Source organism: Solanum pennellii, chromosome 1 (genome assembly GCF_001406875.1).
Source record: "Solanum pennellii chromosome 1, SPENNV200".
In the NCBI taxonomy this organism is placed as follows: Eukaryota; Viridiplantae; Streptophyta; class Magnoliopsida; order Solanales; family Solanaceae; genus Solanum; species Solanum pennellii.
In genome coordinates, this window is record NC_028637.1 from 89110289 (window position 1) to 89129873 (window position 19585).

The window sequence follows — 19585 nt, forward strand, 5'->3', positions numbered from 1 at the left end:
TATATATATATATATATATATATATATATCAATTCCCTCTTTCACTAAATAGCCTTCAAAATATAAAACCTTACACAAATATAAAACCACAAATGAACGTCAATAAAATGAGTAATTATTTGAGGAGTAATAGAACAATTAAATAATTATGTAAGGTATAGTAGGATAATTAGTGAAATACAGTGTGAAAATTATGCTACAGTAATTACATAAATTACATAAGTCACATAAATAATGACATTATGTTCTTCACGTAGTTATCATGTATTATAATTTTTTAAATTTAATATTAATATTTTCTTATCTAATATGCAACAAATTTGAGCAATTTAAAATCTAACATGTCTACTTCATCTATTCAAATCGATTGCTTATTATATAACAAATTTTGTATATTTTACTCTTTCTCTTATTTAAGCAATTGTACAACTTAAACTATAATAAGCAATTACGTAGATCTATAGTATTAAAATATTTGCAGTCATTCATTTTTGCACCTGATGAGATAATATTTAGGAAAAATTATATGAATAAATACATTTTTAAAATTAATTACTGATTTTAGTGATACTTTTTGTTTATTATCATTTATAGTAACATTGTGATAAATTTGTAATATGTACTAAAAGTGAATTATGTATGCAATATATTTGAATTATAATTATTTTTGAAATATATTATGTTTGTTTGGTAAAAAATTGTCACATTGTATTATAAGTGTATTAAAATGTGTGATAAATGTATTATCCATCATTAAAAATTGTATTATATTTGAATAATAAATTTATCTTTGTAATATGTATTAAACTTGTATTATAAATAAATTAAAAGTGATCAAGTGAAAAATAAATAAATATTTTTTTATTATAATATATTTATATAAGTTTCCCTAATATATATATATACTTTATATTATTTAAGCAACTACATTAGAGTAGCAATTATATAACTTACTTTAGATTGTTATCTTTTAATCAACAACACTTTCAATGTTAATAACATTTGTAAGTATTCATTTTTACGATAAATGAAACAATTTATAGTTATAAAAATAATTTTAAATAATCGACATTGCATAAAAAATAATTTTATGTGTAAATATTTGATCTGTGTGATAAATACTTGTTTTCGCCACTAATATATAATATAACCAATAATTAGTCATTTTTAACCAGACATAAATATATGAATCAATTATTTTGAAACGGAAAACGACCTCATATTTCTCAAAAATAAATAAATACCAGGCAATTAAAAAAAAAAGACGAAAAGAGTAAATGGAACAAAAATAGAGTAAGAAAAGAACAAGCAAAAAAGGTAAGAGTTGATTGATTCCAAGTTCCAACAACCGTCTGAATAGAGATCGGACTTTTTGTTACTCTCTCTCTCTCATCCATAATTCTTTTCTTTGACCTTTCTACACGCTTTCTCTCTCTACATATTTCTAGGATTTTGTTAACAATATTTTCTCCATCTCCCTTCTTCTTTACTTTATTCTCCACATTTTGCCCCCTTTGTATGCTCTCTCTTTCTCTCTCTATACATACATTCTCTCTCTATATCTACACATATACTTAACTTTTTTTTGGCATTGTTACAGTTCTAGCTGAATTTCATGGCGAACGATTTGGAAACATCGCCGGCGGCAGCAGCATCGACCGTCGTTGATGATAGCATTGAGGATGCTTGTAGTATTTGTCTTGAGCCGTTTAACTCCGATGATCCTCCTGCTGTATGCTATAAGCTTCGCTTTTCTGTTTGATGCATTTTCCTGTTATATTAAATTATATTTTTAAAAAAATTATGTATAAAGTTAGGGATTATCTGCCTGTAGCATTTTTTTCCCTTTAGCTGTTTGTCTCTGATGATCTTCCTGCTCTATGTTATCTCCAAGCGTGCCCTGTTTATTTTGTTGCATTTTCTGTTTTTTTTTTTAAAAAAAATTCTATAATCGGCTATATATTGGTTTAAGTTAGGGTTTGTTTCTGGCTTTTAGCATATCCGTGATGCATTTTCTGTTTATTTAGGAGAGGTTATATGACTCTAATGTATGTTGATCAGAATGGATGAGTTTTAGCAGTGTGTAGTTTTCACACCTTGGAAGTTCCGACGACTTTTTAATGGAAGCAGTTGGTATATAAAACAATAAAAGAGGAAAAAGTTTGGATTTTGTGGTTTAATTGTGGAAATTTAGTGTGAGATGTAGTCATGTATATCTTTATTGATGTCATTTGTTCAGTGGGTATCATGTTACATCGAATCTCTTATATGTTTATTTTTGTGGACATAATTTCAGTAACATTTTTTCCTTCTCAATAGGAGTAATGTGGCCCAAATGTGTATCGTGTTCTTCTATAACTGGACCTTGCTCTAATTTCAGGACTCTTTTGTTAACCCTTTCCCTCTCTTATATTAGGATTTGCATAATGACAATGTAACCGAAGAAGGTATGCAAATAATATGCATGAAGTAGTGGTATGATTTATTTCAGGACTCTTTTGTTAACCCTTGACCCCTCTTGTTGATACATCCATCTCAACCTTAATCTTATGATTTTTACTTATTCTGGTCCAATGTGATACCAGTTAAACCTCAATGGAACATAATGCTATTAATCGATTTGTCAAGGATTGGTCTTATTCTCCCAACTAATTTTACTTTGTGAACTAGTTTGATTGCTACTTAAAAAAACTTTAGACAGTTTTCTTCAGTTTTTTTTGACGTAAAGGGAGTATGTATCAAAGTGATGTTGCAAAGTTCTTGCTCTCTCATGGTGATGCCTTCCTTTGATTCTTGTGGCAATTCCTGTGTATGCTTGATTATTGTGTTCCATTATGCATTTACCCAGTTTCTTAATTTCTTGTTTTCTTTCAGGTAACAGATTGTAAGCATGAATATCATTTGCAGTGTATTCTTGAATGGTACATTCAAAATTTGTTACTGTATAATATTTTGGTCAAATGTCGGGGACATACATTTCCTCCCTGTCTGCACATTTTTAACCGTAGGTCTTGGTTGATATGCTCAATAAACATCATGCGAATTCTGTTCAGGTCTCAGAGAAGCAAGGAGTGCCCAATTTGTTGGAGGGTTCTTGCATTGAAAGACTCTGCAAGGTATTTGAATAATTCTGTGGCTAAGCACACAATTTTACTAACCGTTGACTACCTTCTCGTGGAATTGATCTTGTCTGTGGACAATAGCTGCTAGCTGCAGTATCTTTTTTTTTTCTTAAAGGAAATTCATATTGTTTAAGAGCCAAGCATTCTGATTGATTCCTCATTGAGACGTATTTCTTTCCCTCTTTTCTGATGATCTCCAGCCAAGAGCTACTAGCTGCAGTGGAGATTGAAAGGAACATGAGGTCAAGGATTAATGTGCGTCATACTAACGAAAATGTTGAAGCCAATCATGTGGGTGACATTGCCAAGCTTGGAAGTGGCTTATTTCTTTCCATTACATTTTGCTTCATTCTCACTGAGAGCTTTTGTATTTCCAGGATGCCACACAGCAGAATGATTCAGATTTTGAGGAGCGAATTATGCGACATTTTGCTGCTGCGACCAGTAGAGTCCGGCTTGTCAACAGAAGGAGAAGACAGGCGTCTTCAGGAATTGGTCCTACACAGGTTGTACCGTCTGTGCCGGTAGGAGTTAGTTCAAACCAGACACAGAATAATGAATCCACAGTACAGTTCCAAGGCTTTGGATATTTTGGGGATGGGTCTGCTGCTTCTGCAACTTCATCTAGTATTAGACCTGCATCATCATCAGTTCCTGCCCATGGAAGTGATCCTTCTAAGCTTAGGTATGACTTAGAACTATCAAGCTTGATGAATAACTCGGTAGTGTAACGAAGCTAACTACTCAAAATCCTTAACATGCACCATTTCTTAATCCTAAGTGCGGTTACATGTTTTAACTTTGATGTTTTTGTTAAGTTTTTCCACAATTGATCTGGAATCGTATGCCTCACTACTTGGTTACTTGTTGGAATTCCTTCAGCCAACCACCAACTTATGGTCCCCAGGGGTCAAGCTCATCCGAGTTTCTTGCATTTTCTGAATCTATAAAATCCAAATGGTCTTCTGCTTCTGCGAGGTAGGGGAACTCCAACTTTTTCATTTCCTTGAAAGCTTTTTTTATTCCCCTCTAAGGTTATTGTTTCTGTTTCAACAGGTATAAGGACTCAATCTCAAAAGGTACTCGTGGTTTTAAGGAAAAATTATTAGCACGCAATACCACTGTCAAGGAATTTGGCAGAGAAGTTCAGCGTGAGATGAGTGCTGGAATAGCTGGCGTTTCAAGAATGATTGAACGACTTGATCTTACTTCAAAACGTACTGGAGCTGCTGAGCCATCTGCATGTAGCATGGGTACCTCAAACTTTCCCAGTAGAGGAGTGAGTGAGCAAGGAAATGTGACATTTCAAGCGCATGATGGTTGCAATAAGAATGCTACAATTGGAGTAACTCCTACTAATCCCTCATTGATCTCCAGCACCAACACAAACACCAGCACTGGCCAAATGGAAATTTCTCTTGGACAGGTTTGTAGTTGGTCCAGCGATATTTTGAGTAGTTGTGAAGCTTTACTTGTTTCCGTGTTCATCATCCCTGATGTTGCCAGTATGCTCTTCTATTTTGTTATACATAGCTTCTGCTGGATGTTTTTATTGCCTTTAAACAGAAAACTAAACTTAGAAGCCTAATCTGCTTGTATTTTTTCCGATTGGATGTAGAATTAGCATACAACTGCAGCATTGGAACTTCAACTCAGAAACTAAAATGACAATTTCCTAAACAGAACACTTTACATACTCTGAGAAAAAAGAGAGTTTGGGAGAAACTCAGCTTGATTATTCTCTCAAACATTTTTTGTTTAAATAGCCAAGTGTACATATTTTAAGGAAAGGAAGAGAATCAAAAATACATAATCAGAGGAGTAAATCCTAGGAAGTACTTCAATATATCTACCTAGGGTCCTATCTCTTGTCTGGAAATGTAGATGTTGCTTCAATTGAATTATGCCAGCTTCATCATTGCCCACGATGACTATATCTTTTACCCCCACCGCCACCTCCACCCCGTCAGGAGTATCAATAGAGTTCCCACTTACCCTCCACCGTGACTTGAAACCTCAACCTACCGATTGATGGTGGAGGTGCTCAACCACTAGAGCAAGCCTCCCTTGTCCGCGATGACTATATCATCAACATAAATGACCAATTGAATACAATGTGATTAACCTCACTGAGAGTCGTAGCAAAGTCCTAAATGATCATGTTGGAACTTACCAATTCATGTTTGAGTAGATTGTTTCAAACCATATAGGGATTGATGCAACTGACGTACAATACCACAACCACTATACTCTCCTTGAGTAACAAATTTAGGAGGTTGCTCCATATATACATCATCCTCAAGATGACCTGGAGAAAACATTTGTGATGTCCAACTGATATAGAGGTGACAAAGAGATCAATGAAGAACAATAACTATGGATAGTAAAAGATGACCATATGCTAAGCTAACGGGGAGAAAGTGTCACTTCAATCACGCCCGAATCTCTAAGTACCTTTGGTAACAAGATGAGCTTTAAGTTGATCAATTCGACCATCTGGATCAACTTGGAGGTAGAGGAACAAGCTCCCAAATACATGTAAAAAGACATCTCTTTGATCATCTCATATCACCGTCCAAAATGGGATAACACTTCACTTGTGGACTTATGGATAGGGATGGGATTAGGGTTATGAGTGGATCGAATACCTTCCAGAGTGCAATTGGTGGACTAGGAGGAGACAAGTCCGCAGTATGCGAAGGATCCGGTACAAGACGTGAATCATCTAATCATCTAGATACGATGCTGGATAATGACGGCGATGATAAGTTAAGAGTGGTGGAAATGGAGCTGTAGGTGATGGAACTAGAGCTGTAGGTAGTGGAGTCGGATCTGTAGGTGATGAAACTGGATTTGTAAAGCAAGATGAAGGAGAAGTGACTAATCTCCAAAAGATGAAACTGGGAACACCTTATTAATATCTAATATGATCTGGAAGGCAACACCAGCAGAGATAAGGAACCACTAGAGGTTAGGTGAATATCATTGATATCCCTTTGTGCCCTCGAGTAACCTTGTAATACACATTTAAGAGCACGATCTTTTTTCTGAAATAAGGTTATGGCCAAAACACATGCTCCTGAAGACAAGAGGTAGAAGAGACCCGGTAGCTTTGGCTTGGACATTGTATATATGCGTAGAAATCTACAAAAGAAGTACAAATGATTGATTTCAAATCAAGTGTAAATCGTATGGGTTGTTTTAGACACCTGAACAACTCAAACCTAGAATGTTCAAATCCTGAATTCACCTCTAAATTTTGGAAAATGATTACAAGTGAAACAGGAATATGTGACACAGTAGTGCTTTGACAGGATTTTAGGTGTTTGCGTTTCCTATGTTTGTTCTTTTCTGTTCTCCCACCAGAAATACTACAACTTTTTATTTATTTTCCATAGTGCGATGTGTTATAAAGAGCTTTTCCATGACTTCTTTTATTCCATCTATCGCTATGTACTTAATAGCGAAAACGATGATGGGTCTTTTTTGATTGCCTGATCAGCTCATCCTAAAGCCGCTAGAAAAAAACATTTATTTTACTTGAAATGTGTCTTCTCCGAGTCTCTTCACGTGCATGCTTATTCTATTTCATGATCATGTATGTGTAAATATTTTTTGACAAAGAGAAATGCAGTAAGACTTGAACCTAGCCTCCTTTTACTTTGATAACCAGAAAGAATTTTGACTTATCCATCTTGATAGTTCTCTTTGTTTTTGAAACGAGCTGTTTCCACTGTTTAACCGTTTCTTTTCCTCTTTTTCCCCTTCAGAATGGAAACTGATGCTGCAACCCCGTTGGAGTCAGAATAAATGATGCTTGATTATGGTCCTCTTTGTCTCTACTATTAACTTATAGCGTAATTTATAATCTGCAAGTGATGTACGCTTAAAAGGTCAGTTATTGCAGTAGGTGACTGACTTGCGTCCTGCAGTTGTGGAAACCTGGAGATTTGATGTGCTGTTGGAGAAATTACAGTTTGTGCTTAAGCCTTAAGGTTCATGACCTGTTCTCTTAACACTGTAAACCTGTAGGATAGGAAGATTGTGGTGCTGATAAGCCTGTGTAATTAACCATGTCCATTAGCTTAATGGATATTCAAGAAGGGATGTCTTATGGACTATCCGTTATTCTTCTTTATGGTGGTAATATTTCTTCTTGATTATGCGTTTGTCCAGTTTATCTGATTTTATCTTACTTAAGAAGGGACACGTCTTATGGACTTATCTGTTCTTATTGATTTGCTTGAAAAAAGTGATGCTTTATTGTCATCACTTTGTTGTCGTGCACCTAACCTTAGGTGTTGTCATTTATGTGCAATGTGGAGGGGAATAGCTAGTTTTTGTACTTTGCATACTTAGTTTGCATCTGCAAGCAATTTCTTGAAGACTACTTTGGTGCTTCTTCCATGAAATACCATCTGACCGTTTCTTGATAGTCACTGTAGATAAGGGTGTCAACCATTAGCTAACTTTTCACCTGCAGCAACAGAATCATTATGAGAACAATCAAGTCTAGTGTAGGTGAACAATATCAAGATTCTTCTTGCCTGGTAAAATACTGTTTGGATAGAGAACTTGTCAAGTGATGTAGGAAGAGTCGTGAATTGCCAGTCCAGGAGCAACACCATTTAACACAAATTCCTTTAGCAACTAGTTGAAAAATTAGTCCTCTAGTGTATGTAACGTTGGCGCCCTTAGTAGTAGTAGGTTAAGTCAAAATTGTGGACTTCCTTCTCATGTCCCTTGTTTCTGTGGGAAAAACATTTCTTATATAACTCATAAGAAAGTTGCGACATATTCTTTCATCTTTTAGTAGCTCTTAATAGTATTACGCTTTACTAGCATTTCCTTCTGTCCACCTTTGATGAGCCTTGATTAGGTATTAATACCGTTGAATTCTTTTCTTATTACTATAACATGTCCATTTAGGGTGGAACAAGTGAAACAAATCTTCATCTTTTCTCGTCTTTCTTTCCTTTTCCTATTTGTTTTTTTTTAGTCCTAGTTTATATTAGAAGAACTTGTTGAATTTGGTGGAAAACATCCACACCATGTGAAATATCCTCAGTGTCTTTGAACAGCCTTATGAGAATTCGTGATCAAGTATTTTCCGTAAGATTGTCAACGGTTTCCGCCTCTTTCATCTCTTTCCTCTACTCTCTTGTTTCCCATCTACCTCTCTTTTCCTTTTATCTTACTATCTGTTAGCTTATTCGTTATAGTTTATCATTGATTATACATTCCCCTCTTTAGCCCAAGCTTACTTTGCGCCAATTTTCATTCATTTTTCTTTTGTGGACAAGTCAAAGATAAGCATTGGTAATAAAACCTCCTCTTATGTAGTGTCCCGGCCACCAAAATAAATTTTTGGTATCTATTTTTATAACATGGTAAAATAAATTGTGAATCAAGTAATTTTTTACGTCACCTTTGTTTTTATCGGTCAGTAATATAAATTATTCCTTTATAAATATTTGTAGTTAGTAATTTAAGTTTCTAAAAAATATGTTAATCTTTCTTTTCAAAAATAATTTAATTGATATCTAAGTCTGACACAAAAAACAATTAGTTTGATATTCAAAAAAATGAAAAGAAAATCGGGTAATTTCTTGTAAGAAATCCCTCGTTTTTTCCATTCTTTTGAAGAAAAAAAAGGAAGACACTTTGAATTTTATTGGAGCTTGAAACAACATGGTAGATATTTTCATGGATTAACAATTTACCAAACGTGGATAGTGTATATATAGCTCAGGTTAATTTGTTAGCCGAATATATAATTTATATTTATTAACTGAAATTACTAGGGACGACAATGGTTCGATTGGATTGATTTTTTAACAACATTGTGACACACCCATACATTAAAGTATGCAAAACTTATTGGAGAAGGGAGAAAAAGGGCAAATCTAGATTTGTCCCAGGATAACATCTCCGCCAGAAACCTTGAAGTCAGAAGGTGCTTCTTCAACATTCAGAACCTTAACATTTCCATCAACTACATACGCCGACCACCTATGCAACAACGATGATAAATAACGGATTAATAGAAGATAGACAGGTTGTTTCCGATATAGCCTGAGCTCAAAAGGCCAAGTTATTCGGAAAAGGAATGCAAGAAAGTTCAACAAGACTTGCTTAAAACTAGTTAAACATCTGCACATTTCTCTGGGATTATCAATTTTGGAAGTAGAATCTTTAGTTATTGCAGGACGAAGTAATGAATGACATAAAACACGGACTCTGATCCATTACCTATGAGATCGAAGTCCAAGCAACGCAGCCGAGAGATCAATTGTTAAGTCTAAACTCTTGTGGAAGCTTCCATCAAAATCACCATAAAACTCAATCTGCATCGCAAAATAGAGACTCATCCTCGTTATTAGAGAAAGTATAAAGAACAATTATCACAAAACAGCTAATAAAATGAAATTTTCTGACATCTATAATGCTATCAAACTTGTACCCATGAGAAACAATTCAATATATGTATGTGTATGGCATTTGAGATGTAAAGGTCATAAAACAAGGTGAGATGAACAACGCCGAATGGCTAATAATAGGATCATGAGAATCTTAATCATAGATCTCTCTCTTGGTTATCTGTCATACCCCAGTTTCTAGCATCAACTATGCTACCTGAGTGTACCAGCGTTAGCCATAAAGCATATGACAATCTACATCAGTTTGTGTTTTGATGCTTCATACAGTTCATGAATTACGTCATCCTCAATATGCTACAAAATAAATTCCAGTTAGAGATCAACTTCAGCCCACCTGTATAGATTTCCAGCTCATAGAGGAAGAAAGTTGAATTTTAACAGAAACATATCAGAATATGGTCAGAGACAAACTTTGAGCTTGATTTGGAATGTATTAGAATATGGTGAATGGTCAGAGTCAATATCTTTGAACACGTAGAGGAATGTAGTGTAATAGTTCGTTCCTTTAGCTGTGGCTGAAGTGTTCTTATCAATCAGATAACTTCTTCTTTTTTAAAAGTCAACTTTCATCCAACATAAATGTTGCTTAAAAGTAGATCTGCTCCACATCCATCTTTGACCCTACAAGGCCAAACCCACCCCTCATAACCGAGAAATCCCAGAGGACTGGTTTTAGCACATAGTTTGGAAGTGATTGAATATTTGGACTACCCTCTACCCCTCACTACTTGAAAACACCTAGCTTTTAATCTACATCAGAAATCAAACTCAGGATATGAGCTTTTAGCCCACACGCCACTCTATGCACTCTTAACACTAAAAAGAGCACACATACAAACATTTTGCCAGTCCAAGTCTGGTCAAAAAGGATAGATTAAGTACTTGAAGTCTTCCAAGGATGGTAGAAAGTTCAAATTAGTAATTAGTGAAGGTTGCACTTGCTTAAAGAAATACAGGATGACGAAGCAGGGCAGAGCGACTTACAGCATCTTTGGCTTGTAATTTTTCTGCCCAACCGTTCATAGTGTATGGATCATTCACAGCAACACAGATCACTGAGTCGATTCCTTTGGCCTTGAACTTATCAATGTTATTCTTGTAGCTAGGTACATGTTGCATTGAACACACTCCAGTGTAAGCACCCTGAAAATTGTACAAGTAACATCTTTAGAAGATATAAACATAAGAAAACAAAGAGAACCAGATATTAAACAAACGGCTGGATATAAAATGGCTATGCAATAACGCAGCCTCCTATGAGGCAAATTTCCTACCACAACCATCAAAGAAAAAATGAAGCCTTTCTTTCTTTCATCATTTCTAAGCGTCATTTTATTCATTTAATAGTGTCAGTTCATTCAACCTTCTATAAAAAACTAGGGAACACCCTTTTCTATTATAATTCAATTGATGAATCATGGTAGTCCATTTAGTTGGCTACGGCTACCTGAACTTTCACATTGCTACTGAAGGTTCAATTCCCCATTTCCCCTTCTGCTTCCCCTCCTTCTATGTATAAAATAAAAGAAAAAAATAGAAAGAATGGTATTAAATATTTAAATGTGTCCCGTTGTATCTTTCCTCCAGAAGCAAATATGTGCAACCAACCAAGTGGCAATGTTAATTCAGTAGCATGTAACAATTGGGATTACAACAAGATTAAAGTATTCTGAAAATTTGGATTAGTAATAACAATATTCATTTGTACTCCCAGGAAGATAAAAATATTAGACAAATAAAGCTGCTCACTGCAGTTAAGTCATCAGATACCACCTTGATTTAGTATTTTCTATTGAAAGTACAAAAGACCAATTTATTATTTGTACTAAAAGTAAAACGAAAAAGAGAAAAAGTCACCACTTTGATTTCTTCTCTATTTTTATGACTAGGTGTCTGAACCAGCTTTCGCGCACCTCGACTAATTCCACTTTGATTTCTTATTAGACTTAAATGGAGCTACATGGTCCGTGAGGATTCATATATATAGTGGACACCCCAACTTGGTTGGGATTGGCGCATTGTAGTTGTTATTGTTGTTGTTGATGTCTTATCAGGACTTTTTGCCTTTTAAATCCCAATGAAAAGGACAAACTTTTTCCCCTGCCCCAAACACAAAACATCATAAACAAAAAATAAATGATAAAACGACCATGAACGAAGCACAAGTTGAAAACTTGGAAGCCCTCAACAAAATTTACAATGGTCAAACCACAACAAGATAAACAATCCCAGAACTAATTTGGCATAACCTCTGAGGTTTCACTCTAAGACAGATCCAAAACATAACACTTATGTGTGGGCTCTTACACTTGTGATTTATCTTGCTACTTTGGCTGCAATTTTGAGCTGAGGGTGTACAGGAAACAACCAACCTACCCCACACCAGAGGTTAAGTAAGATAAGGTATGCGTACATCATATCCTCTCTAGACCCCCACTTGTGTAATTACACCAAGTATGTTGTTGTTGACAAACAAATTCTCATAATTTGACAACCCCACTCTCTTTATTCCAACTAAAAGAGAACCAACCAAAAATATTCATCTAAAACCTACTCCTAATCACAGAAATGAAAACTAACACACAATACAACTAACTAAAAAATCAGTGGCAATAAATATAAAAGAAAGTCAACTTACAGGAAGTCCAAAGATTACAACATTTTTGCCCTGAACACCAAACAAAATACAACAAACAGTCAGAAATCAAGAAAAGGGTAAATTTAGGTATGAAAATTACATTTTTAAAATTGGGGTTTTGATTATATTTATGATTACCTTGAAGATATCTTTAATAGGGGTCGTAGAGAATTTCGAGGAGACACCTTCATCCCAAGATCGAGCCTTTTGTAGAGAAACATTCGGTGCAGCAACAGTAACATCACTTCCTACAGAAATTGAAGCATAGGATCTCAGGCTTTGAGCTATCATTCTTGTTCTTTTTAAAATTGCTGAGGCCATGGCTAAATCTCCTAAGCTTTTGGTGGTGAATAGTGATTTTTGCTACCTTCATTTTGAGTGTTTGCTTGGTGAATATATGGAGAGGGAAAGGATGGGCCTTATTTGAGAAAGTTAAACTTGGGCCTAAATTTGGTGTCCCAACTTCATTTGGTTCCGGGGGAAGTCAAGTCGCCTTTGTTAGAGAGCGTTACATTGGGTGAGCAATCAAAAAAGAAAAAAATAATCTACAAAATTTATATAACCATTTATTTATATGGCATGAATCTGAATTTAGTCGGGCTTCAATATGAATATCAAATCTCGAATGAGACTAGAAAGAAAGAAGGAAAACTTATATAAATATATTATAATAAAAAAATATTTATCATTTATAGCAATAATATTTTTTTTCACTTGATCACTATTGTGGGCATTCGGTATTTCGGTTCGGTTTCGGTTTTTTTCGGTTTTTTCGGTTTTCGGTTTTTGTAAATTGTGTACAGAATACCGAACCGAAATATTTCGGTTCGATTCGGTTTTTATTATTTCGGTTCGGTTTTTATTATTTCGGTTCGGTTTTGTTATTTCGGTTTTTTTAATGGGCCTGCTTAGTTGGGCTTTTAAAAATTTACAATTTTTTTGTTTGATTTTCTGCTTAATGGGCTAAAAATAGTTATATCAAAAAGTCTTTTACTTTTTAATTTTTTATTTTAAATTATAATATTTATTATTTAATATTAATAATTAATATAATATAAATATATATTATAATTTAATATATTTCGGTAAACCGAAATACCGAATTACACAAAATCACATATCGAAAACCGAATCGAAATATCGAAAAATACAAAACATATACCGAATACCGAAAAACCGAAACCGAAATACCAAAAAAATTTGGTGCAATACGGTGTTTCGGTTTTCCGGTGTTTATGCCCAGCCCTACTTTTGATTCATTTATAATAAAGAACAATTTATTATTCACATATAATACAAGTTTTAATAATGGATAATACATTTATCACACATTTTAATACACTTTTAATATAATGTGTTAAATTTTTACTAAACAAATATAATATATTTTAAAAAACAATTATAATTCATATATATTGCATACATAATTCACTTTACTTCATATTGCATATTTAACATAATATTGCTATAAATGGTAATAAATAAAAAGTATCGCTAAAATCAGTAATTATTTATTAAAATGTATCAATTTAAATTATTTTTCCAAGAAAAAACTCTACATAACACCAGTTGAAAAATGAAAAAAAAATACGCTACATAGTTATACAACCATAAATATTATACAAATACATATAAGAGGTGTTTATACATCTTTATACAGTATGCAAACATAATTATACGATGTCGATAATATTATTATCGATTTCCGTACATTTTGATTAAAAAAAACTAACCTAACTTGCTTATCTATCTTCACCAAATAAATTCAAATTTTAACCATAACTCAAAATGTCTTTCTCATAAATTGTGATAAATAGTAGATTTAAATTCATAATTTAAAAAATATAATAGATTCAATACTAATAAAATCTTAAAAATTAAGATCATAAAATTTAAATCTTAAATTCGTCGTTAGCAATAACACCCACTCGAAACAAATCTCAATTTTGAAAATCTGATTGCTTGAACTCAAGCTTTGAAGCTTCTTTAATGACTTCCAGTGGAACTACTCAATTATACTTCGACGTAACAGTCACCATTAAAAATTTACAAAGAATTCAACCAAGAAAAACAATTGATTAATAAAAGGATAAATTACAGAAATACACACCTTTTCTTTCACTTATTTCCATTATCCTTTATTACTTTTAAAAATCTTCAAAATTTCTTATTTCTTTAATATATTAGACTTGCATATTAATGTATCCGAGTCAGTATTTAATGTATTCGAGCTACATATTAGGTATCCGAGCTAGTTTTTAATATATACGAGCTACATATGAATGTATCAGAGCCAGTATTTAATGTATGTGAGCTACATATAGGATATTCGAGCTATATATTAATGTATCCGAGATAATATATAATGTATTCCACCTACATATTATTGTATCCGAATTTTTTAATTTTTAAAAAATAAATGTAACTAAAAACTTATTAAGGATAGATTGTTATTTGATGTTAAAACTATAAAACTTATGTAATTTACCCTTAATAAAACATCTTTTTTCCAAAATGTGAACACTAAAGATGGAGAATATGGGCTCATTTTGTTTATAATGTTGGGCCGATTAACATGTCAATGTAAACATATTTTTTAAGGAGTAACTTTCATGAAGCATATTAGTATATGTGCTAATCTCAACGCAACGATAATTTTAATAATTATATATCTTGTTTGAATTGTCTTTAGATATACTATATTTGGTAAAGGTATCTCACTTATTTCGCTATTTGTATTTCACAATTTTAGGTATTTATAAATCCAATATTAAACATGCACAAAGTGTATTTGTATGTATCAATTTTATTTGGTGTGTCCAATATTAAATATCTAGTGTATCGAGTATCATTTTCATCTATCCAGTATAATAAAAGTATATTGATGTATTCAATGTATCTATGTTTAGTAACAGATTAGTTATGAGAATATACTAATATATTCAATATATTTGTGATGTATCTAGTGTATCTATGCACTTAGTTATGAGAATATACTAATATATTCAATATATTTGTGATGTATCTAGTGTATCTATGCACTTAGTTATGAGAATATACTAATATATTCAATATATTTGTGATGTATCTAGTGTATCTATGCACAAATACATTTACCTAATATCAAACTTGTGATGTGTCCTATTCAATTATGTTGCGCTTTTCGAGAGTTAATTTGATTAAATTTTAAAGTGAATAGATTACATTAATTCGTTATCTTAAACAAAAAAATTTAGATATTCAAAAATTATACGAAAAGTAATCTAAATTGTACTTTTTTGCATATCAATATGATAGAAAAAATACATTATAAAATGTTAACCAAAATACTTATCATTTGACTTTAAAACAAAACCATGACAATTAAAAGTGGACGAAGTAATATTTAGTATACCTTAATCTACATTGTAAAGGCTGAACGTTTATTTTTAAAACGAAGAGTAACTTTACTACATAATTTCTTCGATTTTAGTTAGAATTTAAGAAATCAACTTCAAAAATTTTCAATCGAACACAAGCTTTAACAAAAGATCTTATTACTATACATACATTATGATTCATACATTGTTATTAAAGGGGAACAAAAAAATACAACAGAATCAATTACATCTAATTAAACATGAGATGATTACACAATATTATCAACCTTAAAAAAAACAATAATAAAATTAAATCCCACTATAATTAAAGAGAAGCACTTATATACCTTAGGTTGTACCTCTCTAAAAATATACTGCAAAGTGCAAAAAGAAGGATCCCCTTTGATTTGTACAACACAATACACCCAAAAAAATAAATTATTGTAGCTAGGTAATTAACTTATTAATTATTTTTAAGTTATAATAAAATGTTGATTAATCTTAAACATATTATTTAAGAAGAAAATCTAGTAGGATTTAGTGAATTATAATGAGGTGGGAGTTGATTAATTAGTTGGCTTTGTGTTTGTCCTTGGAATTTGGTGTTTGATGAGAAATTATTATGTCTTGGTTGCCTGTTTTTTCTTCTTGGATGTGAAGAAAGTGGGATAAAAACTCCAGTTCCTTTGCTAATTTCTCTTCTATTATTATAATTCTGCTCATGTACATATCCTGCTCTTGTAGCTGGATGAATTACTTGTGAAAAGGCCTGTATTTTTTAAAACAAAATTGGTAAGCATAACAAAAACAACTTTTAGCGGTAATAAATATGTATATTAATAAAAAATGCGTAAGTTTTTATTTTCATTAGTTAATTGCTATTGAACGTCATGTTGCTATAGGCTTTAGATACATCTATCGCGAGCGAGTTAATTGCCTCTGAAAACATATGTAGTGACATTTAAGCTATTTCTTCTGCTGTTTCAAAAATAATGATCTCTTTCTTTTTTTTTTGTTACATTTCCACGTGACATGTTTAAGCCCACAAAATTAAAGGATAATTTTGTACATTTGACAATCCTTTAATTTAGAATCACAAGATTCAACATTATTCTTTATTTTCTTAAACTCCGTGTTAAATCAAACTAGACAATCCTTTTTGAAACTAAGAAAGTATTAATTATGCGAAAGATCATTTTTGGTCTAGTGAGTTATTAATTTTCGTCTTCTTATGGATTCATGATTTAAACTCTATGGATTTAATATTTAGATTCTTAATATTGAACCTAATGCATAATATTATGGGCTTTACTAATATTCTATTTGCTCAATTTTAATAGGTTTTTAAACTTAAATTTATGTTTCACGTCGAAAGTATCGAATTCAGATTAATTGTGTCATCACACTTCATCCATTCATGCCCCTTACTTGTATACATTAAGAAACAACTACTAAACAGATATTTCAGATTAAAATTAAGGTTCACAAATGGAGTAATAGTCAATAAAAATAAAGTGAGTTTAAATGTCGAAAGAAGTTACAATAAGTGATCTTTTACTTAAATCATTTAGTATAATAAATTCTCTTCAAGTGTTAATAAAATTTGACATTATATGATATGAAATTAATGAACTAGACAAAGATAACTTAAATATTTTAGGGAGAAAAAAAAAACAAGTTGAACATATATATTGAAAGAGAGGGGAAAATATATTAAACCTGAAGAGAGTCACGAGAATGACGATAAACTGAAGAGCTTTGATGTTCATGTTCATCATCGTCCATTATTAAAAGAGATATTTGTTTGCTTAAATCTGCAAAAAATATATCATCTTCTACTTCCATTGCCATATTTTGAAGAAGAGGACTAAAAAATGTTTAGTTCACTCTGTTTTATTTTATTTTTTTCTTTTCTTTTGAGTAGTTATGAGGATATTATTATTGTGTATTGTGTAGTATAAATAATAAATAGGAAAAAGAACAGCAAATAATGGGTTCAAGCAAAAAAGGTATACATGTGGGATAGTGGGGTCAAGAATGACAGCCAACCCAAATCTGTGCAAGACCCACAAAAGGATATCAACTAAGTGCAAACTTATTAATACGGTAATAAATATTTTATTTCGAAGCAAAAAGGTTGAGGTTTGAATTTTTTAATACGAAATTATTTTTGTTAGAGAGTATTTTATTTTAATGTGAGAGTTTTTGAAACACAAGTTCAAAATTGGTATCGACTCCTTTATTAGGGAGTAAAGCTTTACTCTAAATGAGGAATTTTTCATAATGCGAATCTAGATTTAGTTGAACTTCAAAGTAAACACAAGACATTAAAAAAAAAGATAAGAGCAAACTTTTAAATAATAATATATTCAATGTAATGTCATAAATATAATTTATTTTTTTTAAAAAAAGATATAAATGAATTTTCTTTTATGTAAAAATGATCGACTCTCACCTCGAAAAAGAAAGTGCAATATTTAGTAACAATAATAAACGATCACCTCAAGAAAAAAGTGCAATATTTAGTAATAACAACATACCTGATATAATTCTTAAAATTCATATTTTATTCTTACTTGTATATATATAATAGAATATTATTTTCGATAAATCCACAAACTCTTTTTTTTCTTTTGCAATCTTTAGTATGAATTTAAATTCTATATACTCATATTTTTTTTTAAAAAAAACAAACTTTTATTATAGATACCTATTCATAAATAGATATATTTATAAAATACATCGAGTGTCAATTACAATAAAAATAAGTACATTTACTTATTAGTATTAAAAAAAGAATTAGATGATAAATGTATATATAATAATATATTAAATTGTTATGTTAAGTATTACCCAGATGAGAATTGAGAAAGAGAGAGAGGGACAAAAATAAAAAAAAAGGAGATGAGGATTGAAGAATCTACATTATAGTGACAGCCCACACTTTAGTAGATCAGATTTCTCATCCAAATATGGACTACATCAATCCATTATACTTACAACGACGCCTTGTTAGAGCCACATGCATCTGCATTGGTTTCAGAGGCGGAGTCAGATTTTTTAATAAGAGATTATAAAAATATATATAGAAATAATCGAAGGGGGTTCAATATTCTACTACGTATACATATAAAATAATTTTAATTATATATAAATAATATAATTTTTCGTCAAAGGGAGTTCGGATGAATCCCTTCGTACAAGGTAGCTTTGTCCCTGCATTGGTTTCATCTGAATTTAATATTTTTAACGTATATCATAATTTGTGTAAGAATTTATTACAAATATAATAAATAGTACATCAGAATTTATGAATCTAAAACTCTGTGAATTTATATTAAAATCTTAAATATTGAACTCATAAAGTTTGAATCTTGAATCCACTTCTGGTGGAACTCAATCCCAGAAGCACAATGAAGTATATAACTAATATGACAAGAGAGGTTGCTCGAACGGTAATCAGCTCTCACTTTCAACCTTAAGATTGAGCGTTAGAGTCAACATAAAGCAAAAATATAAGAACTCTTGAGAGGGGTAAGTTTACTTAATTTAATAGTAAAAGTTTAAAATTAATAATAATTCGAATATTGAATCCACCTTGATGATTGATCTCTTCAATATCATTTTGAATTTAATGAATCGTTAGATTCAACATTCCTTTCTTAATAATATCACTTCTTAATATTCAAATATGTATTTCAACTCAGACGTATTAATTTCAATGAAATCGGTTTATCCTCTCTTGTCATCCACTAGTTATGGTTGAACACTAGTTGCATGAAATTCCTATTATTGCAATTTACAAAGTGTATGCCACTAGCTATAAGATCAGAATATATAGCTGCAGCCATCTTGTTTAATTTGTCACATGACAAGAAAATGGAAATACACCTTTTTTGCTACTTATAAGAATGATGACTACATATCACATGCTTATGGTAGAAAAATTTTTTAAATAATAACTAACGTATAGTTTATCAGTTGATGATTAACAATATATTAACATAATCAAATTGGTTGAAATAT

General features: G+C 31.7%; 3 protein-coding genes across 3 annotated transcripts; 1 reads left to right on the top strand and 2 right to left on the bottom strand.

Annotated features, from left to right (window-relative positions):
* Positions 1-1375: 1375 nt before the first annotated feature.
* LOC107032476 (E3 ubiquitin-protein ligase RHF1A-like) lies at positions 1376-7285 on the top strand. The gene is made up of 9 exons (XM_015234113.2): positions 1376-1516; positions 1601-1732; positions 2875-2921; positions 3054-3116; positions 3323-3413; positions 3500-3807; positions 4005-4100; positions 4179-4548; positions 6893-7285. The coding sequence occupies exons 2-9, from the start codon at positions 1616-1618 to the stop codon at positions 6902-6904; spliced, it is 1104 nt and encodes a 367-aa protein (XP_015089599.1). The 5' UTR covers positions 1376-1516; positions 1601-1615; the 3' UTR covers positions 6905-7285.
* Positions 7286-8879: 1594 nt separating this feature from the next.
* Positions 8880-12580, bottom strand: LOC107003607 (peroxiredoxin-2F, mitochondrial). Its single transcript, XM_015201957.2, has 5 exons — positions 12339-12580; positions 12201-12230; positions 10547-10705; positions 9375-9469; positions 8880-9134 (listed from the first exon to the last, which is right to left on the bottom strand). Exons 1-5 carry the CDS (start codon positions 12519-12521, stop codon positions 9029-9031), a joined length of 573 nt encoding a protein of 190 aa, XP_015057443.1. The 5' UTR covers positions 12522-12580; the 3' UTR covers positions 8880-9028.
* A 3136-nt stretch (positions 12581-15716) lies between these two features.
* On the bottom strand, positions 15717-17503 carry LOC107010593. The gene is made up of 2 exons (XM_015209876.2): positions 17279-17503; positions 15717-16328 (listed from the first exon to the last, which is right to left on the bottom strand). Exons 1-2 carry the CDS (start codon positions 17408-17410, stop codon positions 16074-16076), a joined length of 387 nt encoding a protein of 128 aa, XP_015065362.1. The 5' UTR covers positions 17411-17503; the 3' UTR covers positions 15717-16073.
* Between the last annotated feature and the right edge of the window lie 2082 nt (positions 17504-19585).